At 38.6% G+C, this 24,735-nt stretch overlaps 1 protein-coding gene across 34 annotated transcripts in view; it reads left to right on the top strand.

Moving 5' to 3' along the window:
* LOC306870898 (splicing regulator ARVCF-like) overlaps nt 1–24,735 on the top strand; it is a 201,784-nt gene that overhangs the window by 105,040 nt on the left and 72,009 nt on the right. For 4 of the 34 annotated variants that reach the window (XM_079418460.1, XM_079418448.1, XM_079418450.1 and 1 more), the window contains exon 2: nt 4,199–4,246. The exons of the other annotated variants lie outside the window; for them this stretch is intronic. In XM_079418460.1, coding sequence (XP_079274586.1) covers nt 4,199–4,246 — 48 coding nt within the window. The remainder of the gene's footprint in view (nt 1–4,198; nt 4,247–24,735) is intronic. 34 annotated transcript variants of the gene reach the window in all.

Below are 24,735 nucleotides of genomic sequence, written 5' to 3'. Positions count from 1 at the left end.
ATCTAACGATTGATCTGAGGTAAACATGAGACAAAATAATCAGTAAAGTTGATGCAAAGAAGCCTGGATTGAAGATTTACTGCTTTGCTTCCTCTTCTCCTTCCCTTCCTCCCCAGCACTGGACTCATCAGTGGTCAACTATTTGTTTTCTTTGTGTTGGAGCTACCACATTGCCTGGCAAAGCTGCAAAGAGGTCAAAGGAATGTTCTTTTTAATCGGCATGCAGGGATTTTCTAAAGACTTGTTCCCGAAAGAGTGCTGTGTCATTCTATACCGTAAAAATGTGCCAGGTCGGACAGTTAGGACATGTGAATGACAAAGAGTGACAGTCTTTGAAACAAACAAGCAGTTCTTGTGCTGAAATGGGTTCTGAGCTAATAAATTTTTCGAAAGACGTTCTTACAACCATCGCTTTGGCTGCTGTTCACGGCTGTCTCACAAATGATTGCTGCTACATAACTGGCACAGGAGAGGCAGCTGTATTTTTCGATACGCTAAGCATAACAAAGTCTGAAGATGCTGAATTTGTAGCGTCTCTGTCCGTGAACCCCTACCTCCACAGGACGGACATTCCTGCCATTCTTTGGGGTTCACCGCATGCTCTATCTAACCTCTGCTAACCTCAGAGCATTCCTTAAGACTAGCACCTGCTTCGGTGAGGTCAGACGTGTCACACAAGGGCATAGAGATCAAGAGGCTCTGCTTTCGGATGGAGTGTCTGACAGTTGATGTTGTTGTCTGTCATCTTGGTTGTTAGATAAAGCCACTGAGTGTGAAGACATAAGTTCACTAAACAGTTGCACCACTTTTTTTTATTAGAAGCTCTAGAGTGTGACATCCTGTTTGTTGTTGTGATGCCTAAAGAACATCCTTAATGTCTCAAAACATCTCAGAAAGTCTCAAAGCTTAATGCTTTTTCTTCACTGTAGGTGAAGTCAGATTTTTTTTTTTTCTTAAAGCAAGTTCTTTTTTTCTAACTTTTCAAGTTCACCTAAAAATAACAGTTCTGTCATCATTTTATTTGCCCTCATTTCATTGCAAAATATAACTTTTTTCTACTATGGAATGCAACAGAATTTTCTTATTTAAATTATTTTTTATTTAATATTGAAATTGTATTTTATTTTGTTTCATTTTATTTTATTTTTGTGCATACAATGAAAGTCAGTTTCAGTGGTGTTTTGGACCCCAGGGACTTTCATTGTATGGACAAAAACTATTTTCTTTCCTTGCTTTTTTAATTTATTTATTTTTATTTGTGGCCAGTCATGTTTTTTATGTATTATATACTGACTGCTTTACAACTGATCGCTTCTGGATGTGCTTCTATTTTGGCACTCTGCTATGCATCTTGAGTGTGAAGTTAGACATCTCTAAAAAAGAAACCCATTCATGTTCACACGTGTTACACACATGAGATCAAAAGTAAATTCCTGCAATGTCTTTCCCTAACCGACATGCACTGCGGCCGCGTTACAGTGACTCCCAATCTAGCTGAGCTTACCGTCCTCAACCCTCAATTACCATGGGGTGAATCAGCCTGCCCGAGTCAGAGTTAAATATAATTGTCTGATACTTCAGCGGAGGGAGGCAGTGCCATTACAGCAAAAGAGATTTACCTCGCATCAACTGAACCAGCCATTTCTAGACAGAAAAATAATTTCTCCTTCAAAAAAATTTACATTTCATTTAGACTGAGACTATTGACTTCCACAGCAATTGTACGGTGTGTGCTTATTTTAAGTTTTGCTGGTATTTCCAGAAGATATTTGCCTATTTTATGGGGGAAAAAATTGAGTGTGCATACTTCAGTGAACTGTTTTAACCTCCATTAGTTCTGTGGTTCTTTCTATTCCTCTTGATTCACCTTCCTGTCAGGCCTCGCTTTTATAAAGCCTCGGCCATTCACTGTACCAGGGCATGGATCAGTATTTGAAGACATATAGAGCAGAAGAGGCTGATTGTGACTGTGATTGGTGCTGTAAATGTCAGTGACCCAAAAGATCTCTGAGTAATTGTGCTGGTGCTCATCCAGGCCATCAAGTTTATTGGGTTGGGGTGGAGTAGGAGGGCATGGTGAAGAGGCTCCAGATGTTCCACTGCAGCTGTGCTGCCCAAATCAGGGCATTTCAGAATCGCTGGCATGACAGAACAAAGATCTGCTCCACCTCTCGAGTGGGTGCCAGAGTTTTGGATGAGGTGATGGCTTTAAGATAATAGCCGGGCCTCCTAACCACTCATCTCCACTAAGTATGATGCCCTTTAGATGCCAAGTTGCAGCTGATTTTGGATTAGCAGCCCAAACCACACTTGTGCTGGCTCACGGGTACCTGAGTTACACTGGGAGTGCCGTGAAAGCTTGGCATGCTATCAGGACGTCCATCACATTGTGCAGTAACCCAGTTGGCATGCTGACTACGTGCCTGATATAGACCTGCCTTATTTGCCTGCATTTTCTCATGCAATGCAGAGCAGCACCAGCTGACCCTTCCATAACAGCCCTGTCAAACTCCCTCTGCTTCTTGGCTGCTCACTCAATCTTTTTCAGTCAGACACCCTTTCGGATGGATGTCTGTTCTCACACTCAGTAAGCTGTTTCCAAAAGTGCTAATCGAGAAGATTGTGTGTTAATGAGCTGAATATTTGTTAGCATGAAGCATTTAGCCTCTATACCCCTTGACGGGCCTTTAATATCATTATATATTCATTCATTTATCTTTTTTTCAATTATCTATCTGTCTGTCTGTCTATACACTATTAAACAAATATTTTTATATGTTGTGTTAAAATTAGAAAAATGTATTCCATAAATATTAAATATATATAATATTGCTTAATATTATGTTTATAATGTTTTTTTTTTATAAAAAAGTTCCTAAATAGAAAAAAGTAACCTAAATATATTTTAATAGTTTTTTTTAACTTTTTTGGCACACAATGTCTAAATTTACATTTAGCATATTATTCTTAAGTGAACTACTGGCTGGTAAATTTAGTGTTTATTTATGGGCTAGGGGGTAATTTACGGTTTGATGTTTCTCAGGTTTGTACCAAAAAATGATAAGTTAAAATGTTAAGCTAGCCTGTATCATTAACCACCAAATCAGTTCCCCATAGTAAGTTCTAAATGTTTTGCCGCTTGCTTATTTTCAGCTAAACCATTGCATGGGAACCCAGGCCTCTCTCTCTGTCACACACAGTGGCACCATCATGCCTTTCCTGTGCCTGTTTACTCAGCCCCTTGTTTGTTTGGTAATGTTTCTTTTCCTCTAGCTTGTTAGGTGGACCATCCTCCTGTAGTTCTCTGTTTGTGTGGACACTTGCGAAAAAACAAAATAGGTTAGAATGATAACGCCACAACAATCCTGTCACTAAACATAGAGGGCAGAAGGGTGACGCTCAGAACCGGAGACTGTGTTTGTGCATGCGTGCATGTCCTGGAGGATAACAGGTGACGACACAGGATTAGTGGGAACAGCCCTAGACTGAAATCTCAGATTGCTTGGGGTCTCCTATATCTAGCTCTGGTGAATCTCTTCCTCTCTCAGCACTGTCCGAATGATTGTTTATGTGTTTAAGAAGAGTGAGATGAGTAGGCAAGGTGAAAGAGTGAATATATGGGTATAAATGCATGTGCAAAGCAGTATTTGTGTATATTTTTCCCGTTTTTAAGAATAACGGCTGTAATTGGCTGGTGGCCAGCCAGTGAGGCCATAGGAAAGAGGGAAAGGTGCATATGTAACACTTTTGCAGGGTCTGCCATGGCAACAGCTCTGGATGAAGAGCCCTCTGCCCCTGGATCTCATGATTAATGACATTGACCTGCTGGATGCTGGCGGACATCATTGTACCACTGTGTGTTTGCTTTTGTTTCATTAGTTCACTGAGAAAATGGCAGTTTTTTTGGCCCATCAACTGAAATACACACACACACATAACACAGTCCAGCCCAGCTTAGACGGTCACAGCAGTTCGCGAGAGAGCAGATGAAGAATTATCCACTGGGGAAATGGATAGTGACTTCGATGCCGGAATAGATTTTTATTTTCAGCTGTGTAGAAATATTTTTACAACAGGGCTGCTGTTGAGAGACGATATGCTGTATGTAAACAGCTTTGACTGAGAAATCCTTTCATACACACTGACGCTGTTGTAACTGCCTCAGATTGTTAGACTAACTGTGCTCTGTGTTCTTTAGGAGACATTATCCCACTGTTGGCTGCGAGGATCGATTAAGAGCTTCAATGCAAGTTTCCCATTACTTCCTTCAGTTCACACTTGTTCTTGTTAAAGTCTTCAGGCTACATTGACGGTAATGTATAGACTGTTTTGTGTCCCACTGATAAGGTAAGAGCCCCTGAGGGGGAGGTCATGTCCCTTAAATCCCGCCCCTGCGTCTGCAATATTGTGCTGTACTAAAGCGGACCACATGGCCTCCGGATAAGTGGCGATTTGTGCCATTTTCTGGTCTGTTACATTTGCAGTTTTCTTTAGGAGGTTTATCTAATCGTGTTCTCCAATGGGAAGGTTGGGTTTGGTGGTTGAGTATTGATTTTGAGCTCTTGGTAAAGGTCTTTACTGTTCCAGGACCTGTTTAAGCTTCATTCAGTTTTGTTCCTTTTAATGAGAAAAGAAATGGCGAAGATGGTCCCTGCTCAGTGAATAAGTAGCTTGCTGGTTCTCCATCATGCCATCTGTCTGTGATGGTCCTGAGGGATTAATGATGTCTTCTGACAGCTCTTTAGTGTGTGCTAGTCACCACATACAGACATGCCAGATTAGCACTAACAGTTTGGGGAGGGGTGGCAATTTCTTGGATGTTTTTTTCTGTTTTTGGTAGTCTCATGCACTATAGCATTTTATCAATGTTTTGATGTTACTGCTAACATACTCAGGTGAATTCAGAATGCGTTTACATTCTGAGGTGCATTTCCCAAAAGCATCGTTAGCTAACTACGGTTGTTAGTTCTGTTGTTCTCTATTGGTACAGACGGAACTTGCGATCACGGTTGCTTTTGGGAAATGCACCCCTGGTTAGCAAAAATACACAAGTAACTTGTTCAGATAATGAAATATACATTTGGTATTTATTAATTTAAGTTTAGTAAATTTAAATTTTAAGATAATACATTTTTTTTTTTACATGAACCCCAGGAATCCACGTTATATTATGTTGTATAGTATTATATTGTATTGCATTGTATTATATTATGAATTTTTATGTATTCTTAGGGATTTGAAAATTAATTTGTTAATGATCATGTAGTAATTACAAAGACTGATCAAATTTGTACATTTAATATAATATACATGTGTATATATAGCCTATATGTGTATGTGTGTGTGTGTGTGTGTGTGTGTGTGTGTGTGTGTGTGTGCGTGCGTGTGTATGTATGTACAGTTGGGCAAAAAAGTATTTAGTCAGCCACCAATTGTGCAAGTTCTCTATGGGGTTAAGATCTGGAGACTGGCTAGGCCACTCCAGGACCTTGAAATGCTTCTTACGAAGCCACTCCTTCGTTGCCCGGGCGGTGTGTTTGGGATCATTGTCATGCTGAAAGACCCAGCCACGTTTCATCTTCAATGCCCTTGCTGATGGAAGGAGGTTTTCACTCAAAATCTCACGATACATGGCCCCATTCATTCTTTCCTTTACACTGATCAGTCGTCCTGGTCCCTTTGCAGAAAAACAGCCCCAAAGCATGATGTTTCCACCCCCATGCTTCACAGTAGGTATGGTGTTCTTTGGATGCAACTCAGCATTCTTTCTCCTCCAAACACGACGGGTTGAGTTCTTACCAAAAAGTTCTATTTTGGTTTCATCTGACCATATGACATTCTCCCAATCCTCTTCTGGATCATCCAAATAAATGCTCTCTAGCAAGCTTCAGACGGGCCCGGACATGTACTGGCTTAAGCAGGGGGACACGTCTGGCACTGCAGGATTTGAGTCCCTGGCGGCGTAGTGTGCTACTGATGGTAGCCTTTGTTACTTTGGTCCCAGATCTCTGCAGGTCATTCACTAGGTCCCCCCGTGTGGTTCTGGGATTTTTGCTCACCGTTCTTGTGATCATTTTGACCCCACGGGGTGAGATCTTGTGTGGAGTCCCAGATCGAGGGAGATTATAAGTGGTCTTGTTTGTCTTCCATTTTCTAATAATTGCTCCCACAGTTGATTTCTTCACACCAAGCTGCTTGCCTATTGCAGATTCAGTCTTCCCAGCCTGGTGCAGGTCTACAATTTTGTTTCTGGTGTCCTTCGACAGCTCTTTGGTCTTGGCCATAGTGGAGTTTGGAGTGTGACTGTTTGAGGTTGTGGACAGGTGTCTTTTATACTGATAACGAGTTCAAACAGGTGCCATTAATACAAGTAACGAGTGGAGGTGTCACGGTGCACACAGCAGGGAGGATCAAGGACACACAAACGACGATAAAACTTCAAATAATAGTCTTTACTGATGACATCAAGGCAGGGCAAGACAGACAGGAACACCGGGGAGTAACGAGTAGACCAGACAACACGAAACTCAACAAGCAGGAACTTAAATACACGCACTAATGAGACAAACACACCTGAACAGAATGAACTAATAATCACATGAAACAAGGACAGGAAACAAACCAAATAAGGAAACATGAGGCGGGAACACATGACAGACACGACAGAACCCTGACAGGAGGACAGAGGAGCCTCTTAAAGAAGTTACAGGTCTGTGAGAGCCAGAAATCTTGCTTGTTTGTAGGTGACCAAATACTTATTTTAACGAGGAATTTACCAATTAATTCATTAAAAATCCTGCAATGTGATTTCCTGGATTCTTTCCCCCCATCCTGTCTCTCATAGTTGAAGTGTACCTATGATGAAAATTACAGGCCTCTCTAATCTTTTTAAGTGGGAGAACTTGCACAATTGGTGGCTGACTAAATACTTTTTTGCCCAACTGTATATATACATGTATATAAGTGAGCGATGAATGCAGAAAACTTATGAGTGAACAACATTATCAATTTAACATTGTTAAGCAGTCTTACTCAGCAGCTCACTCCGGAGAGTTTCGGAGAAGTTTTTCCATAAGTCACAGAAACAATAGAACAAACGGGTTTAACAATAGTGCAGTTCAGATCTGCAGGGGGGAGCTGTCATATGCTGTTAGCTGCATTTGCTCAGTATTGTTACTCATTCCATCCATTTCTGCTGTAGATGTATGAGCCGTTTGTTCACACTGGGGTTCAGAAGAAACAATAGTGCAAAGCACAGCGTTGACGCAATGTTGTTTAATGAACCTTGACTAGATATGCACCTCTGACCGATTTTGCAGGATAACTGCCGCTCTCTTATTTGTTCGTTCAGCAGGCTTTTTCATTAGCCTTTTCATTACCATTGTTCATACTTACTCTAAATATTAAACTTCAGCTCGGGTTGTTGCTGTGAATGTAATGTAGGTATCTCATATGGGGCTTGTTGAGTTGTGTACTATTATTTAACCTTGCAGATGATAAAATGGGCAAAAATAATAATATAGACAGCCATATAAAGACTTGGGGGTGGGATCTTTTGACTTGGGGCCACCCAGAAGTCTCTAGAGTGAATCCCTTAGCATCATGGTGGCGACTTTAACATGGACAATAAGCATCATAAATCTAGTATTATTTCATTCTTTTGTTTTGTCTCATCCCTTCTGTATTTCTTGTGTTAATGAGGTGCAACATCATGTTTTGCCTTTGTTTGTAAGCGGCATGAAAGCTTTCATCTCTGCTTCTAGCTATGGATGAAGTATCACACATAGAGATGACACTGAGGGAAAACCTTAAGATGAAAGAAAATCAGTGCCATGTATAACAAGCATTCTCCTGCCAGGACAGAGAGACCTTTCCACTTCACCATATGAGGTTCGAGTTTCTCCACTTGATTGTTTAGGACCTTCAAATGACATTATAGCCCTTTTGATCACAGAGAGGTATGTTTTGTTTTTCTCTCTGCCTATTGTTTGTGGTACCCCGCAGCAAGGCAAGCCAATCCAATCCACTCGCTCGGCCGTCCAAAATTAAAGGTTGAGAATGTGCCTTGTGTGTGTGTCTGGCGTTTATGTGGGGATGGAGAAGGGCTTGAGTAAGGATTTAGTGTGGATTTGTCAAGCACAGAGTTCAAGAGGCAAACAGCAATATTTTTCTTCAAAATGCAGCGTGAGCAAGATCGAGGCCATGCTGAAGTTCCCAGAGTTTAAAAAAAGTACAGTTCACAGACCTTCACTTTCTCTGTATCACGCTGTAGCACAGAAAGTTTTAATCCAGTAAGACCACTCAGACACTGCTCCTACAGCCACAATACACACACACACACATTCATTAAATATATTTATATTCTATATATACTGTGTGTGTGTGTGTGTGTGTATATATATATATATATATATATATATATATATATATATATATATATATATATATATATATATATATATATATATATATATATATATATATATATATATAAATATAAATAAAAAATATGGTATCCTAAATATATAGATATGTACATATATATATACATACATACATACATACAGCATATATAGAATATAAATATATTTAATGAATGTGTGTGTGTATATATGTATCTATGTATCAATGTATACTGAATAAAGGTATTCATTTCTTTAAAAAAAACAAAAACAATGTAGTGTATTGTGTTTGGCTCTGCTGTAATCAAAGTGGAAAACAGAACTTCCCTTGAATATTGTCTGTTCCCGCATGGCTTTTTGAGAGCCTTTTCATCATCATGCTTTTGGTCTCCACTTCTTTCACTTCTCACAAAAGAGCACACTGTTCAGGAACATGCTATATGTTGATTGAAAGTAGAAATCCATTTTGAAGTATCTTGTTTGGAAATACATATTAACATACAGTATTCATGGGTAATCATCACTGATACATAAAGGACATATCATTCCTTTGATTCGGCTAAAGAGAGAGGAACCTCTTTGGAGCAGCTAGAAAAAATGTAAAGCTAATGAGAATGAATAATGGATGCAGTTGAAGAGGGCAGAGTAACGTGAGTACACCTCTACCGCGGTACAGACAGTCCCAGCAGGCTTTCCCTTTCCCACTGGAGGTCTGTGCTAAATGATTACCGCTGTCAGAAAGAGTCTTCTGATTGGTGCACCGTACTTGGCGCTTGGGAGATTTGCATTACATTTTAATCTGAGGTTAATGGTTATTTTCTAGTATAATTATACTGACCCACCTGATGTACAATCTTTGGCTAACAAATGCATTAATCTGTTATGCTCATGCCATTATAGTTCTGATTTTTTTTTCTAGCATGATAATTATAGTTACAAGCAGGGGCGTAGCCATCATTTCAAAAGTGGGGGGGACGGAATGTCTAGAGTTATACCTGTTTTTTTTTTTTCAGTTAACCCTCGTCTAATTGACAGGTTTTATTTTTAATCATACCTTTTTGCTTAATATGCTTTATGATTATATTATTATATATGATTATAAAACAGAAGGAAAGAAAGAGAGAAAAAAGAAAAAGAAAGAAAGAAATACAACAGCTTGTCACTGGGACAGTACCCTTAAAAGGACGTCTTTGTACCTTATTTACCCCAAAAAGTTTCATAGTTGTACATTAGATTCAAGATTTTTATTCGTCACATACAGCATTATACAGAGTATAACCAGCAGTGAAATATAAGTCAAACGGTACAAAAGTCATTACGGTACATATTGGTATTCTAAGGTACTAATATGCACCTTTTTGAGTATAAGTTACAAAGATGTCCTTATAAGGGTACTATTGTTTACATATTTCAGATTGTATTTTGTGAGTGTTGTATGTACAGTATATGGCACACAGTAATGGATACTTGCACATTCACATACTACTTTATTCTGTTCTGTTCTATTATACATTAGTCTGATTAGTCTATGTTAAAAGGTATAAGAAATATCTTATCATAGACAATGCTCTAAATAATCTTTACCTCTGAAGCCTCACTGAAACCTCATCCACTCTCAACTCTGAATTCACTTCTGCCTCCGTCTATAGCAAATAAAGCAGTGTTTGAAACATACATACAGGGAATAGTGACATACAGAAGAAAATAATAATTAAAAAAAATTTTTTTTTTTAACACTTTAGAATGATAAACACATTCACTATTAACTATGACTCAATAAACTCTTCATTTACTGCTTATTAATAGCTTGTAAGGTAGTCGTTGTAGTTGTTAAGTTTAGGTATTAGGTATAATTATGGGATGCAGAATATGATCATGAAGAATACAGAATTAATATGTGCTTAAGTACTAATAAACAACCAATATGCAAGCTAACAATTGCATACTGTAGTTAAAAATGATAGCTGAGTTGTTGTTCATCATACTAATTTTATTTTTTATTTTTCTATATTTGACTAATTATGTGTTTTTTATGATTGGTCCATATATAATCCTACAAACGCTTGTGTATTATAGACGTTATACAATGTAAAAACAGCCAGGTGTTAAAAGACACTCTTCTCTCCTGTCACTGTGTGTCGTCCTGATTCTGTCCTAACAAACCTAGGCTGACTGTTTCTTGTTCATTCTTGACAACACATAAAAACGTCAAATTAGTGCAATAATGACAGAGCACCCCTAAATGAAGATCGATCCTGTATCAGATCAGTGCTATACTTGATTGAAATACATCATGTAGAATTGGCAGAGTGTCACAATGCTGCAAACGCTGTAAAATCTCAGTTCAACATGATCTTTATTCTTATTTGAAGGTCTCTGATAACATACATACGTGTTAAAATAAAAGACGTTACAAAAGAGTTACGGAAAAATACACTGAAAATAAATAAGTGCATGTTTGTCCAGGCAGCTTTTTATTTCTCCATATAATGAACATCAAAACTTGCTAATTATTCAACAAGAGTAATAGGCAGAGTCACTCAACATTGTGCAACACTATTCGGATCCCACATACCAACTTGCGCTGCTTGACTTCTTCGTAAAAAAGGAGTGAAGAGTTTTTTGTCGCTTTGAACTCATCTCGACCTCTTAATGAATGATGGATACAGCGCGGGACCGCGGGCGCGAGCCTGGGCATGTCATGACGTCACAAACTGAGTGACTGATTGCCATGGAAACGTAAACGTCATGTATAAATTCTTGTCTTTTTTTAATTTTAAATCATTCTGCATTTATATACATTGCTCCATTAAAACCTCAACATGTCGAGAACACAACTGTCCAATGAAAAAGTGCGGGGGACGACTTTACTTTTTATAAAAAGTGGGGGGGACACGTCCCCCGCATCCCCCGCGTAATCTACGCCCCTGGTTACAAGATCTATTAGTATTATAAATCACAAAATATATCAATTTAAATATAAATAAGTAAATATAAAAATAAATAAGCACATAAATAAATATAAAAATAAATGAACATATAGAAAATTAATATAAAATTCATTTTAAAATAGATGAAAGAATAATTAAATTAAAGTTAAAAATAAAATTTTAAAAATCCTATTACATTTATTTATCTGTATATTTATTTATGTATTTATTTTTCATTTCTGCAGGTTTGGTCCTCCATACAACTCATACTTTCCAGATGAGTGTTATGCAATGCTAAACCTTCATATCTCTGCCTCAGTTTGTGTGTTGGGAATGTATAAATATGGAGGCATTATGTGCTTTTACACCGGACCCACCACAGCATTGCTTTTTGCCTGTTTTTGGCCTGAATTGGGTCAGCAGCCCCTGTTCAGTTATTCTCACTGATCCTCCTCTAGTCTGAGTATAGGATAACACACAATCTCCCCTGCTAAGGTTCTAGCGTAAGTCTATTTTTAGCATCTGTTATGGTGCGCATATTTAAGCTGGGGATAATATAAGCTTTCAGAGAATCCAGTTTTTTAGTTTCTTGTCATGTTTCATGGAGATAAAGTGTACAGAAGCCAGTAGAGACATTACTGATATGGCTTGAAGAGTGAGGGGCTTTTATCTCCTTTAAACAATTGATTATTCAGTGATTAACAAATATTTTTCTTGGCAAATGCAGAATGCTGTGGAAGCAATATGAAACACTTTTCCACCTGAGCTGCTTTTTATTATTGCACGTTAATGATTTGGAAAATACCCATTTTACTAACAGGATGTCGAATGTCAGACTGTGCGATGCTAATAGACGTAAAATGAGGTTTGAATTGATTTTCCTGCGTGCGCTGAGTTGTACTATATGCAGGAGTGTGGAAGTGCCTGTGGTGGAGGCATGAAAGAAAAATCCCGTTTCTGAAGTAGAGTGATGGCAGCTATTTATAGTGAAATCCTGTGGGGTGTTTTCCACTGTGAATGTTGTGCTAGTCTTACATTTCAGTCGATTAAAATTCAGCCATCTGAAAAACAGATAATGGCTGCTCGTTGTCCTCTTCTCCAATTGTCTGTCAGAGCTTATGGCTAAGATAAGGAGTTGCATTTGATTTCAGCATCACTGCCAAACCTGGAGTGTTGAAATGATGAAGACAGACTCACTGATGCAAGGCTCTTCCAGCAGCATCCCTCAAACGGATCACACGGGGCAGATAGTGCTCCAGCGAAAGGACAGATCCCTTTCATGCTTTCTGAGCCTTGAAGGTGAATCCAGACTCTACAACTCCTTCAGATTTTGGTTTGATGAACCCATTTTTCTTTGTTGATTTTTTTTTTTTTGAAACAGAAAGCTGGGATTCTGTTTTTTTTCTTTTTTTTTAAATAAAAGAACTATATTTCATTTAAAGCTTTTATTTAAGCCTCCAATATGATAGAGAATCTGTGACATTAGTTGTTGTTGTGGCACCCATTGAAGCTTTATTATAGATTGGATCTGAATAATGTAGCTAAAGAAATATTAAGGAAGTTAACCCTGAGACCAGAGTCATTTTAATATATGAACTAACAAAGGAACTAATGATTTTCCTGTACCAGAATGCCTCAAAATAGATCCTCCTGCATATTAAAGGGCTTGTCCCTTATTCAGCAAAACAATGATTTGCTACTTTCTATTGCTAGTAGGTGGGATTAAGAATAGGGATTTATTTTATTTTATGATTAATGAAGCTAAAGAAAGATTTAGGAAGTTACCCTGTTTAAAAACCTGAATCATTTTAATATAGGAACTGACAGAGGAACCAGTGATATTCCTGTACCAGAATGGCTCAGAATAGATCTTCGTTCTTATTTGTTCCCATGTGTTATTTCAATGCACTTTATAAAACTTTATGCAAACGAATCAGTCCTAGAGCACAAGGCACCTACCTATTTCATAGTTTAATCCATTTCTGTGCCATTGATGTACGTTTAACAGAAAATAGACAGCATTTCCTTTATCTCCTAGAGACAGGTACTCCAGTGCCTTGGTTCTGCATTTCAAGCCCTTTCAGACCGGAGACAGGCAAGCACCTTGTGGCCATATGGAGCAGGAACGCCACTGAAGAGGCTCTTAATCTTCTCAACGTGGATTGAATTTGAGGGCCTTGTTTGCAGACACAAAATAGGAGTCCAGTGTGGCTTTCTGCATAGCTGTTGATGCTGCGCTTCTTCAGTAAATGGAGGCAAGGGAAAGGGAAGAGAGTGGAAAAATCAGTTCTGGCTGTCCTTAACCAATGAGATGAGCGCGTATAGATATTCCTCCTTTGAATTTGAGCAGGATTAAGACCAGCTACTGTATTGAGTTGCCTTTACAGAAGTGATTTGAGCGCTGCCAATAGTTCAAAGCCGCCTTTATCCTTGGCTAAACAGACCTTTCCAGGCCTAATAGCATTTTCCTGGCTTGTTTGTAGGGTTTGCCAACATTATTTATGTTGTGACAGCTCATTCAGCACCTAATGACTTGCTGTCAATACAGTTACATTCCACGGTTGCTGTTGTTGCGTTTGTGTTCTCCAACGCAATTCTTTGATTATTTGTTAATGGCCTTTCATCACGGCGCTCTTAGTGATTCTCAAACATTATTGCTTTCAGGATCTTTTATTATTGCATGCTCGGTCAGTCATCGTCCTGCCCCCCCCCCCCCCCCCATTTAAGTGCCATTAGAGAGAAGGCTCTCCGATAGAACCTTGACAGAATATTGGATTTATTCAATATGATACCAATATGAAGTCTTTCGGGTTTTTATTGCACTGTGTAGTTCTAGTTTCATCTTACAAAGCTCGAGGATATTGTTTTTTGTTCTGCTAGAACAAACTTTGGCAGATCTCACTGGCACATCTCCTGTGCTGTCGACTGCAGATGGCCAAGTGTTATGAAAGTTCCACGATCCATCTATATCATAACAAAGCACTGTTTTCTTTGGTCTATATAATTTCAGTCCATGATCTAAGTGAGTCCGAAATTTTATGCCATCGGATTTTGGCAGCGCTTCATGTCCGTGAACATCCCACTGAGTCGCCTCAAGGTCGTTCAGGTAAGCTGCAGATCTACTGAGAATTTGGTAGATTTTCAGACTGATAAACATATCAGTGTCTGAGAGGCTAGAAAAACAGATGCCGTCTTGTGTGCTCTATCCTATCTCATTATGCTGTATTGTCTGGTGTATGCTTGCCAGCCAGCTAGGTTGCACGCAATCCGCAAACTTTAAACTTTAGAATTTAAAGTTTTTACTTAAAGACACTGTGGGCCAGTTGCATAAACTCTATGTCACTATGTTAAGACTGCATCTTAAGAAATAGTTTGGCCAACCAGCAGTTAGCCAAGAGGTAATCGGTCTTTCTATAATTTTGTAACAGACTTTAAGAAGCTATGACCAGTCTTTAAGAAAACTCATTATATGACTAACTTTTTAAGACTAGTCTAAGCAGTTTATGCATTTGGCCCAGTGTCATTTAATTAAAAACAAATAATTGAAAAAGGGAAATATTAAAATAAAATTTTTGCATGTTTTTTTTAAATATGTTTAACATGCAAAAACAAATATATTGTCAAATGATTTAATAGATTTAATCATTTTAATAACTTTTTCATATTTAATTACACTATTACAAAAATGTATATGCTAAATTTTAAATAATTTTAATTCATTCATTTTATTAAATATCTTTTTAAATATTTTTTTACCTTAGAATTGTTTAATTCCCAAAGTAGTTGTAAATAAGCGTTCATATAGTCATAAAAGAAACATATATACAGTAGATATAATTTAGTGTGTGTGTGCTGTATATATATTTATTTGATGATGGTTTCAGCACAGGCAAGCACCACACATTTTCTTAGAAAAAGAAAAAGTACAAATCAAGTTATTTTTGTAATTTAGTTTAGTGGTTTTAGTGCACAGAAATGACATACTTCGCCTTTAATAAGTGCTACTCAGATCTGCCAGACAAACCTTAACCTGTGTTACCCAAGCACTTCACAGCTCCTGTGTTGCTATGGTTCTGTTACTGTGACAGAGAGGTGTCTTTAAATGGCTGCTGGGCTGTGGGAGAGTCTTGTGTTTAAAAGCGTCTAAGGTGTACGGAAGGACAGATGTTTGGAAAATGCTGGCACAGATTAAGACACGGTCTGGCTGACTGTGCCACTCAAGATGTAACATCAACATAATCATGTCAGTGTCGGTGCAATGAGAGGGGATGGACAGGACACACCCCACATGTCGCTGTCTGCCTCCTGTCTGTCTCAGAGCAGGTGGACCTTTATGAGAAATCAAATTAGTTTTGCGGAGTTCCCCACCCACAGTCCCCACACATATGGTGCACATATAAACACTGCTGATGTATCTCGTGTGATTTAAAGAGATAGTTCTCTCAAAAATGTCGTTCCAAACCTGTATGAGTTTCTTTCTTATGTTAAACACAAAAGTAGATATTTTGAAGAATGCTGGTAATCGAACTGCTGATGGTCCCCATTGACTTCCATAGTATTTCTTTCCCTACAATGGAAGTCAATGAGGACCAACAACTGGTTGCTTCTTCAAAATATCTTTTATGTTTAGTATAAAAATGAAACTCATACAGATTTGGAACAACATGAGGGTGAGTAAATGATGACAACATTTTCATTTTTGGGTGAACTATTCCTTTAACTACCCAACGTGGCCCCACATGATGTGGCTCTTCTCTATTACTTCACACTTGTGCTGACACATAGATTTTACGTTTGTGACTACCACATTAACTGCCCTGAAGAGAAAATTAGAGCGTGAGAAAAATAATACAACAGGAAATGAGCTTGTATGGTCAAAGAGGAACTCTTTGCACGTTTCGCTGTTGTCAAGTTTTTCTTTTGCAAACCACTGAATGGTTTGAAGTGCTGTGTGTCTCACACTAGTGTACAAGTTATAGGAACCTTCTTGACCTCTTCAGTCTCTCATTTATATAGTCCTCTCTGCATTCTGTTCAGTATATGATGTTGTATGTGTTCAGACCAGATGAAAGTTTCAAGAAGGTCAGAATTGTGTAGGCTGTACATTTCAAAGAAAATTAGAGAGAACCTCAGAGCTGATTTGCACATAGATTGGATTGGCGGCTTTAATTCGGACTCCAGCCCATTCAGGTTAAAGCAATAGTTCAGCCAAAAATGAAAAAGTCTGTAATCATTTACACATCCTCAGGTTATTTCAAAGCTAAATGATCTTTAATTTTATTTTGAATTTTAATACAAAATTTATACAGGTATTTCATTTTAAAAAACATGTCTTTGTGATATCACGCTTAGTGTTTTTCGCATAGCATAAATGGGTATTCATACATGAAAAAAAAATAGCTGTCTTTTTAATTTTAAGAAGGGGCCCCTTGCAACCAGATCATATTTATGGGTCCTTGGCATCAAAAAGTTGAAAGCCCTTGATCTACATAATTGATGCGCTACTGTTCAAAAGATAGGGATCAGAAAGATTTTTGTAAATTCAATTCATTTAAATTTTACACCGAAAGAATGCAAGTGATCAAAAGTGACAGTAAAAGGCTATTGCATTTGCAAAAATTGTTTAAAAATGCTATGATTTTGAACTTTCTGTTTCTGTAAGTTTCCAGAAAAAATGTATGACAGTTTTCACAAAACATTACTTTCATTGATATTACATTTTTTAACATTGATAATAATAAGAAATGTTTTTGAGCACCAAATCAATATATTAGAATGATTTCTGAAGGATCATGTGACACTGAAGACTGGAATAATGAAAAATTATTCCAATTATAAAAATTCAGCTTTACCATCACAGGAATAAATTAAATGTTTAATTTTACAATATTGCAGTTTCTACTGGGTTTTTGATCAAATAGAGTCTTGTTGAGCATACAACTTCTTTCAGTACTAGTGCATATTATAATGTTTATGCCTGTTTTTTGTATTTGCTGCATCTAGTACCACACTGTTTTTACGGGGAAAAAACGGCAGCTGTGGTTGCCAGAATTTTAGGTTTTACAGTTTTAACTTAAATTTACAGTTAAATACCGTAATTTCATTAACTGATATAATGTTAATATACCAACATATTGAAGTACTGAAATCTGTTTTGTACCTTTGTAATACACTGATAACCACCAAAAGCAGGTGGTGATGAGAAAGTCACATGATGAACCAAAGCCAATCACAAGCAGCTTTTAAATATTAACATATATAGAAGGTACACTGTCATTCACGCAAGCACTAAACACCATCATGGTAACACACATGAATCTGAAATAATGCAGTATACATTAATTTAACAACATTATGTGTAACATACAACTCTAATGCGTGTACTGAGAGACTGTGCAGTGGAACTCACTGAGGTCTTCACAGACATCTTCAACATCTCACTAAATCAGGCTGTTGTCCCCACATGCTTCAAAGCTACCACCATCATTCCAGTCCCTAAGAAGTCATCTCCATCCTGCTTCAATGACTACCGTCCAATAGCACTCACTCCCATCCTCATGAAGTGCTTTGAACGGCTAGTCTTGCACCACATCAAGTCTGTCCTCCCCCCCTCCCTGGACCCCTTCCAGTTTGCATATAGGTCCAACCGCTCGATCGATGATGCCATCACCACTGTCCTCCACCCAGCCCTCACACATCTGGAGAAAAAAGACTCATATGTCAGGATGCTGTTCATAGACTTCAGTTCAGCATTCAACACAATCATCCCTCAACAGCTCACTCACAAACTGGTCCAGCTGGGGTTCAACACCTCTCTGTGCAACTGGCTGTTGGACTTCCTGACTGGGAGACCTCAAGCAGTACGGGTTGGCAGTAACACATCCAGCACCATCACACTGAACACTGGGGCCCCCCAAGGATGTGTGCTGAGCCCCCTCCTCTTCACTCTGCTGACCCACACCATCACACAACTCCAACATTTTCATTAAGTTTGCGGATGACACGACTGTGGTGGGTCTCATCAGCAACAGAGATGAGACAAACTACAGGAGCGAGGTGAGCCGCCTGGCCGGGTGGTGCAGTGACAACAATCTCTCTCTGAATGTGAAGACGACGAAGGAGATTGTTGTTGACTTCAGGAGAGTACACACTCAGCATGCCCCTCTGACCATCAACGGTGCGACTGTGGAGAGAGTGAGCAGCACCAAGTTCCTGGGTGTGCACATCACTGAGGACCTCTCCTGGACTAACAACACTGTAGCACTGGCCAAGAAAGCACAGCAGCGTCTCTACTTCCTCCGCAAACTCAGAAGAGCCAGAGCCCCGGCCCCCATCATGTGCACCTTCTACAGAGGCACCATCGAGAGCATCCTAACTAGCTGCATCACTGTGTGGTATGGCGCTTGCAACGCATCCTGCCGCAAGTCACTTCAGCGCATAGTGAGAGCAGCTGAGAAGATCGTTGGTGTCTCTCTCCCCTCCCTCCAGGACATTTACAACACCCGTCTCACCCGCAGAGCCCTCCGCATTGCAGGTGATCCCACCCACCCGACACACAGCTTCTTCAGTCTGCTGCCATCAGGGAGGAGACTGCGGAGTCTCCATGCGAGGACCAGCAGACTGAAGGACAGCTTCATACATCAGGCTGTCAGGAAGCTGAACTCCCTCCCGTCCTTGCCCCCCCTCCCCTCTTTCACCCTCATTTAACACAGCAACACACTAGGAACTCTGACTCTGTGGCGCCCCCCCCCCCAGCCCCACCACACCCATAGGACCCCCCCCCACCGACCAACAAACTGTGACCGGCACCTGTCACTTGTGCAGCATTGGCTGATCACTACCCATCCAACATTGACTGCAAATTACCTCTTCGGATAGTCTGACAAAAATCTATCCGAACAGTCACTTCGACTTGTCACTTTAACAGACTGATAAGCTCTTCTTGCACTACACTCATAACAAAACAAAACAAATCTGCACAGTTTTGTTTTTGTACATTCAACTGGTTTGCACTCCATCTATTCTGCCATGTGCCTTATGCACTTTATCTATCTCTATTTTTTTTTATTTTTCTACAATGTCCTCAGACTGATAAGCTCTTTTGCACTACAAATATATCTACACAGTGTTGTTTTTATTTAACTGGTTTTGCACTCTATCTGCCATGCGCCTTATGCCACTTTATCGATCTAATTCTTATTTTTTTCTACAATATCCTCATTTGTATATTTGTATAGTTGTATGTACATATGTTTAAACTGTATTTATCTGTATCTGAACGTGTTTAATGTTAACTGTATGCACCAAGGGTCTGAGAGTAACGCAATTTCAATTCTCTGTATGTATGTGCTGTACATGTGGAAGAATTGACAATAAAGCTGACTTGACTTGACTTGACTAATGTGCAAATCTGATAAGAAAAAACTAAGAGGAAACATAGTTATTTCAACAACAAACAAAACATCAAATTTGAAATGTAACGCAGGGAATTCTGAGAATGTCAATTTACGGTTTTTCATTGTAAATTATACATTCTTTTTCACTTCCAAAAATTACATGTAATGGTCAATACAGTTTTTCAATGTATATATTTGGGCATCTTACCGTTAACCATTTAACAGGTTTTTACTGTAGCATTTTTACAGTCTTTTACCGTTAAATTCATGGTCATATTTTACAGAGCACAGTTTTACTTAGTTCATTTAGGTCAGTGTGGAACAGTGATGTAGCAGCCTTTGAATTTTGCCAAAATGTGTTGCAGATCCACCAGCCTGCTCTTACCTCATTCACTATTTAAAAACATGTCAGACGGATGCATCACTTATGACTAAACTCTCTAACCATCTTCCTGAATTAGTCATCACATTTCAGAATGAACATAAACATACTAATCTAGCTGTATCTCATCAAAGCAGTTCAAATGTTTGTTGTGACTCTTCTATAGTGAGTCATTTTGTTTATAATTTACAAACTCATTATAATGAGATTAACTGACTTCCTCTTCAGCAGGGGTGGAACTAAATTCCAGGCAGTTAGGACAGGAAAGCTTTGAGAGCTCCTTAGCATTTCCTTCCTGGACTGATACAATGTTCCACTGCGTACAATGCTTAGTATCAATGTTGAAAACAGTTCTGCTTAATATTTTCGTAAGAACTGTGATAAAGTTTTTTTTTTTTTTTTTTTTTTTTCCTGAATTCTTTGGTGCAAAAAGTGTTCAAAAGTACAACATTTATTTGAGATATAATATAAAGTCTTTACTGTCACTTTGGATTTACTGTGAGCAATGCATTCTTGCTGAATAAAAATATGAATTTCATTAAAAAAAGATTGAACTTATCTCAAACTTGATAGTGTATGCATATTATTTAAGCTTAGACTATTTTGGTGGAGTGTGTGGCATTTTATTGCACTAATGATTGATTTGTTTAGTGCTATTGCTTTGAAAGCTCAGATTTGGCAATTTATTCAAAAGGAAATCAGATGCTGGATGTTTTATTGTTACTTGGCTGATGAATGGAGAGGTGTTGAAGTGAAACTAAATGGTTTTGGCAGCTGTAAGGTTGAACTGTTGGGTCACACTTCCAGGATTCCAGCTGTAATTAGATGAAGCATGCTGAATATCTCTGGACATGACACAATCGTGGATGTATGCAAAGATACACTCACACAAACAAGCCATCTTTCTCAGCACTGCCACTTCCTTCCTGGACTAATGAGGGTTTGATATCACGCCACTGTGGGCAGCTGTGATATCTCTTGGAGATCTACTTATTGGAACATCAGATAATGAATGTTCTGACCCTGAAAATAATTCAAATCAGTTGCTTGCACAGTGAGTTTATCAAAGATATTAATTTTTTTCTTGCAGAGATGTGTAGAATATTATATCCTAATTAGCAACCCTAATTAAATTATAAAATTATATAAAAAAATATAAACGAGTAATTCAATCAATTAATTACATTTATTATTTAATAAAACATTTTCTTTGCTGTCTGTAGTTTTATTTATTGATATTTCTTCACACTATGACTACATGAGAAATATCTTCATGAGATATTAAGAGATTGCACAACAATACCAGCATAACTGGTCGCTCTCACCTCAGCTGCATTTATAGATTTGGTTTTGTTTTTACAAAAGTGATTGATTGCCTCAGTGTAGACTGAGTCTCTCTGGCACATCTCAGGCTTGTTACAGAAATATTTGTTAGTCGTTCTGTAACTTCTGTGAGCTGCGGCTAAAATGATCATTTATTATGAAACCAGATTCAGTGATACTTTCATAAAGACCATGTTTTACAGGTTACGGTTTGTGCAACACTCGACAGTGACTCGTTGATTGTTATAAAAGCAAGTCACACACAATAATACCCTTTGTTTTTGCGTAATGAAAGAGCACTCTTTCTCCATAGCCGAGTAGGGGGAATGAATTAGCTACGCTTCAGCTATTGGTTTATTATCCACAAGCTCTCTTGTTGTGTGTCATTAATCTATGATTAGAAATCTAAACAGGCAATTAGGAGGCAATATTCCAGAAATCAAAATCCAATCTGCCACTAATCAAACACACCTTCGTAGTGGGCCGCTGAAATTGAATGGCAGTGGGCTGGAATGCATTAGAACTAATGATGCCCAAGTATAACTCTGTCTATTTTATTCTCTTTTTCTCTCTGTGTGTATCTCTTTATATCTTGCCTCATTGCTTTCAGCCTGTCTCTTCACTTTCTGGTCTCTGGACACTACATAACCCATTCTGTTTGCTACTTGTGCATGAGTATATGGGCAAACACAGAGAGAATTTAGAAGTCTGTTACCTTTAAAATGTGCGCAGTTCACACAGGGGTGGGGGGCACATAGATCATGTTCTTATAAATATGTTCATCTTGTTTTTTTGGTTAAAAATAGAAAATGGTAAGACTAGTTTATTTATTGGAAAAGGAATTAATACTTTTATTCAGCAAGGATGCATTAAATTTATCAAAAGTGACAGTAAAGACATTTATAAATAAATGTTGTTTTTAAAACTTTCCATTCATCTAAGAATCATGAAAAAAATTATAACTCTTTCCATAAAGATATTAAGCATTGTAACTGTTTTCATCATTGATAATAACAAGAAATGCTTCTTCAGCACCAAATCGGAGTGATTTGTGAAGGATCATATAACGCTGAAAATTCTGAAATAAATTACATTTTAAAATTTTGTAATATATTATTAAAATAGAAAACAGTTATTGTAAATTGTTCACAATATTATTATACTGTATTTTTAATGAAATATATTACTTTTAATACTTTTTAATCATATACTACTAGATTTATTCATTACAGTTTTTGAAACAGTTTGTTTCACAGCGAGAGCAAGTTGCACTGACTTTAAGCCATTTACATTTATCAATTTATTCCAAATAATCATTGTTTAATAAACGCACATTGGTTTGAAGAAAGAGACATAAATATCTTGTATCATAACATACAAGTAACAATAACTGATGCCGTGGAGCTTTTCTCCTCTGCTGCTTCCAAAGCCCCAAGGATCAGATCCAGTTTCTTCATGTAGCTTATGCTTTTAGGGCTCATATGGATCCTGAGAGAATATTACTTACAGATGGGCCTTTCGCTTGAGGTATGAATAGCCACATCTCAGTGGAACAGACAGGGCCGAGTGGGTTTCTAATGGATCGTCCGGCCGCTCCTCGATTTCACAGCACCGTCTCCATGACGCCGTAACGTGCAGATGGTTGATCAAGCTCCCAGACATCTTTCCTGATCACTCCAGCCGTGCACTGCATACACTGAACAGCACTGCAACACATTAGTCAATGGGCCATGAAATGCCAGTCGCTTTTAGCATTTGTGAAGTATAGTTCAGGTGCTGAGAGGCCCTTGACAATGTTTTAGCTGGGAGATGGATGACCATAAGAACAGTTCACATGGATATTTGTTATAAATCTATGTATGTGATGCATAAGGCTTCATGAATTTAGAATTGTGAAGAATATAACCACATTAAACAGGTCAAGGCAGAGCAGGATAGATTGCCTTGAGCTCGGAGCTCTGTGTGTATGCATTTCTCAAGTCACTGGATATATTACACAGCCTCTATCTGACTGCACAATACAAGCTGTGCTGTAAATCAAGGGTTTCCATGAGAGCACGTCCTTCCTTTTGATGAAGCATGTGTTAGAGAGGCAGCTCGCTCACTGGTGTGACTTTACGCGGCCGCTCACTCACTCGCTCGCACAGACACATGCTATCATAAAGTCTATCACTGATTTAATCACTTCTGAGTGGCTGCGCATTAGGACGAGATAAGGATGTGATAGACAGAATGTGTGAACTGAGCAATCACTCATCCCAGACTGTTAAAGTGTCCATGACGGTCCACAGCCGCTATCCAGATCTCTGCGTGACTGTGTTTCAGAGGCTGGTTGGTCCCCAGGCCTGATATTTGATCTGTTAACAGCTGGACCTTCAGTGGTAGAAGCAGCAAACAGGACCGCGGAAGCAAGTGCAGTGACAGGAGGAAGTCAAACACATGTCTTTCCTGCACATGGCCATAGCCCGGAGACCCCGCGTGAACTTATCTCTTGGCAAAGGCTCCCAGCGCCTCTCCCTGGAGAGACCACATTGCTGACTAGCAGCCAGAAGTATCATACAAAAACAGTATTTGCGGTGCACGCTGTTGTTGATGTACGTCCATATGGGCTCTTGCCCTCTGAAACCCTGGATAGCAATAGCCTGAAGTTGCTTGACCCATTTCATGCAGGGGCACTGTGCATGTGACCAAAACGAGACGAAACGAAATGTTATAACGTTATTTTGTCTCGTTTAGTCACGTTCAACTTGAAGCAGCGCTACGCAGAATGATCAGTTTAGACATCAAAGTACCGTGAGAGCAATTCGAAAGCATAAGGATCCGTCTGCTCTCTTATCTCTCTCGCGGTACTTTGATGTCATACACTGATCATTCTGCGCAGCGCTGCTTCAAGTCAAACGCGCCCATTATTATTTTGCAGTATTTCTGTTTCCTGTGTCACTTCTGGGGCTGTATCAGGTCGCACTGCGCAGACGCAGGCGATGTCACTTCCTCAAGACCCACTCGCGGCATTATTTAGAAGACGACAACAAACATGTTAACATGTTTGGTTGGTAAAATAAATGCTGTAAATTCAAGTCAGAGCATCTTCCGTGTCCGGAATGGATGTATTCTTGAGTCTATATGGTAACAATAATATAATAAGATAACCTTGTTGGAAATGGGTTTGGCTAAAAGAAAATTTAGATTTTGTCTGTACTAGGTACGTATACTATATTGACTGGGTTAAATAGAATTGTATTACTAAAAAGAGACTAAAATACAATTTTCATTGACTAAAACTAGACTAAATGTCATCAGTT

Source organism: Barbus barbus, assembly GCF_936440315.1.
Source record: "Barbus barbus genome assembly, chromosome: 6".
NCBI classification, from domain to species: Eukaryota; Metazoa; Chordata; class Actinopteri; order Cypriniformes; family Cyprinidae; genus Barbus; species Barbus barbus.
This window is presented reverse-complemented; position numbering and strand designations above follow the sequence as displayed.